The sequence below is a fragment of the Sinocyclocheilus rhinocerous genome, unplaced genomic scaffold (genome assembly GCF_001515625.1).
Source record: "Sinocyclocheilus rhinocerous isolate Xijiao unplaced genomic scaffold, SAMN03320098_v1.1 scaffold677, whole genome shotgun sequence".
Lineage (NCBI taxonomy): Eukaryota > Metazoa > Chordata > Actinopteri > Cypriniformes > Cyprinidae > Sinocyclocheilus > Sinocyclocheilus rhinocerous.
Window position 1 is genome coordinate 1886939 of NW_015633185.1, and position 2454 is coordinate 1889392.

The 2454-nt window shown below is 38.3% G+C and overlaps 2 protein-coding genes across 2 annotated transcripts in view; one reads left to right on the forward strand and one right to left on the reverse strand.

The window, feature by feature from the left end:
• The window catches only part of LOC107743555 (RUN and FYVE domain-containing protein 2-like), a 20736-nt gene extending 19601 nt beyond the window's left edge, over window positions 1-1135 (forward strand). Inside the window, exon 19 of the mRNA XM_016556828.1 lies at window positions 1000-1135. Within this exon, the coding sequence (XP_016412314.1) occupies window positions 1000-1066 (67 nt within the window). The 3' untranslated portion in view covers window positions 1067-1135. The remainder of the gene's footprint in view (window positions 1-999) is intronic.
• Window positions 1-2149, reverse strand: part of LOC107743556 (heterogeneous nuclear ribonucleoprotein H3-like) — an 8482-nt gene extending 6333 nt beyond the window's left edge. The window contains exon 1 of the mRNA XM_016556829.1: window positions 2103-2149. The gene's annotated coding sequence lies outside the window, so the exon portion shown is untranslated. The remainder of the gene's footprint in view (window positions 1-2102) is intronic.
• Window positions 2150-2454: the final 305 nt, after the last annotated feature.

A 2454-nucleotide genomic window follows, 5' to 3' on the forward strand; every position in this document is an offset into this window, starting at 1 on the left:
CACAAACTGCGTTGCAATGCATATCATTTTTCAAATGTCATTTATGTGAAAATATGAAGTCTGTAAACGCCCGTTAACACAGGCTGTGTAGCAGGCAGATCACTCACTGTTCATGATGCATGAACTATTGGAAGAAAATCCTCAATATTGATTTGGGGGTTTATATGAATGTGTTTCTGAGGAGAACTGAGTGTCTTCAGAAAAGTTTACGTGGTATTTTCTTTTAATCTGGTCTCTGTATAGTTCATATTAAAGCAGTGTTTCAGAGCAGTGCTGCTTTGTTTACTGGCGGTAACCAAGGAAACACTGTGTCTGGTGATTGAGAAGCACCTCCTACTGTCAGAAAGTGAATCTGCGTCTCATTCAGAGCTTCTGCTGTTTGTTTCGTTCAGGCATGTAGTATAATTTCACAAAGCTAGTCAGAACATTCTGTTTTTGCTTCAAATTGGGTTATTATTAAATCAAATTATGTATATGAAATTATATAACTAAATGATATGAAATGATATAAATGATATGTATATGAATTGTATAACTAAAATTAAATAACTGTAATTACAGATTTAGGTTAAATAAAGATGTCAGTCTTTATTTTTCTTCTTTTTAGGAAACAAATCAAAGAAAAAATAAACAAATTCTACTGTTCCTAATATTCTGTATGTTGCTCAAAAACAAAATATATTGTGTTCAGCGGAAAAAAAGTTTAGTTTTTTTTACCCAGTCATTTAAAAATAACACATTTTAGAGCTGTAACGACAATACCGTGAAACCGTGATATTTTTGCTTAAGGTTATCTTACCGTCAAAATCTCATACCGGCCCATGCCTAAACGCAATATTCCATTAAAAACTATAATTGTCCAATCATTCATGGTAAAGTGATGGTTCACCCAGTATAGAAAAGAAAAATACCTATGGAAGTCAAAATTTTTCAAAATATCATCTTTTGTGTTCAACAGAAGACAAAAACTCATACTAGTCTTTTCTACATTGTGGACAGGAATGTCCAGTACCTTCGATGTAACGATGACCCATGTATTTACGATCTTTTGCCAAAGCCTTTTTAAAGTCCTCTGATGTCTTCAGCTCTACAAACGCCTCTCCACTCGGCCTTCCCTCTTTGGAGAAGGTAAAACACACGCCATTCACTTTCCCTACAATGTCACAATCTGGAAATGAAAAAAGGACACAACTGCAGCTCTTTTTCTGTAAACTCACATAGAGCACTACAAAAGATGCTTTCAGTTTGAGATTTTGCATACCAGAGAAAAAGGAGGCCACTTCCTCTTGTGTGCATGACCAAGGTAAACCACGGATCCGTACCACATATCCTTCATCATTATGAGACATGTTTACCTTGTCAGGACTGTATCTGAAAAACAAATGATTGTAACACATGGTCCATGCCTCTAAACCTAGTGAGCTGCCTACCTAAACTCAATCAAAATAGTTTGTGTTAGTCTTCTTTTCTGTCTTAACCTTGCTAGTGCAACAAACCTAGGAAGTTGTCTACTTAGAAAGCATTTTTGGGCATTTCAGGAGAGCTCGAAACGTATGACGCCCAAAAATGCTGTCTAGGTAACGTTAGGCAATTCAATATATTTTGAGAGAGAGCCATGTTGTCAATAGTCAGGCTTCCTTCAAGAGATAAAAAGACAAACAATAATGACATTTCACACAAACGCAACATGTTTTGGTGTAGTTTGGAATACTGACTAGTATAAATCAGTTGGCGCCTTATATAACGTCAATTCAAGTTAGTTAGCTAGCTAGACAACCACTACCCGATAAGTCAAAATATAGTGTTTTAAACTTAAGACCAAGCTAACATGGTACATGTTATATATAGCATTCGGAAAACAGTTCGGTCATGTGTCAAACAAACCGCTACCGAAACTGATTAACTTTAAGCGCAACGACTGTAACATTTGCGAGATATTCTTCTGACAGGAATCAACGACCGACAAGTTCACATATTCTGGAACAAAAACCAGCACTTCCGCGATCCAAAGTGCACAAAATATATTCACCATTGAATGTAAATGATCAACTTACACATGAAAAGTTAAACATGAAGAAATATGCACATGAATAGCTTCTTACCGTCAAGCGCCCGTCCTCTCAGGTAACCCTGAACGATAGTCCAGTAGTCCAGATAGTCGAACTCTCGCGAGAACGCGGCCTGTCAGAGGACGGTGACCTCGCTGCAGGCGCACCGAACGGTGTGACGTGTGAGCCGAGGCTCCAAGCGCATGTTGTGCATGCATCACGGAAGAGTCATCGAGCGTAGTCACTAGGTTTATACTTAATCCTGTATAATACTGCAATGTGGCACATATGGGGCCATGTGTACTACCCCGAGAGACTGCCTGCAGCTCTCTGTACAAACAAATACAGCTGTGGGAAGACTGAAAGCCATGAAGCTAATTAGAACTATCACCCCCCCCACCCAATA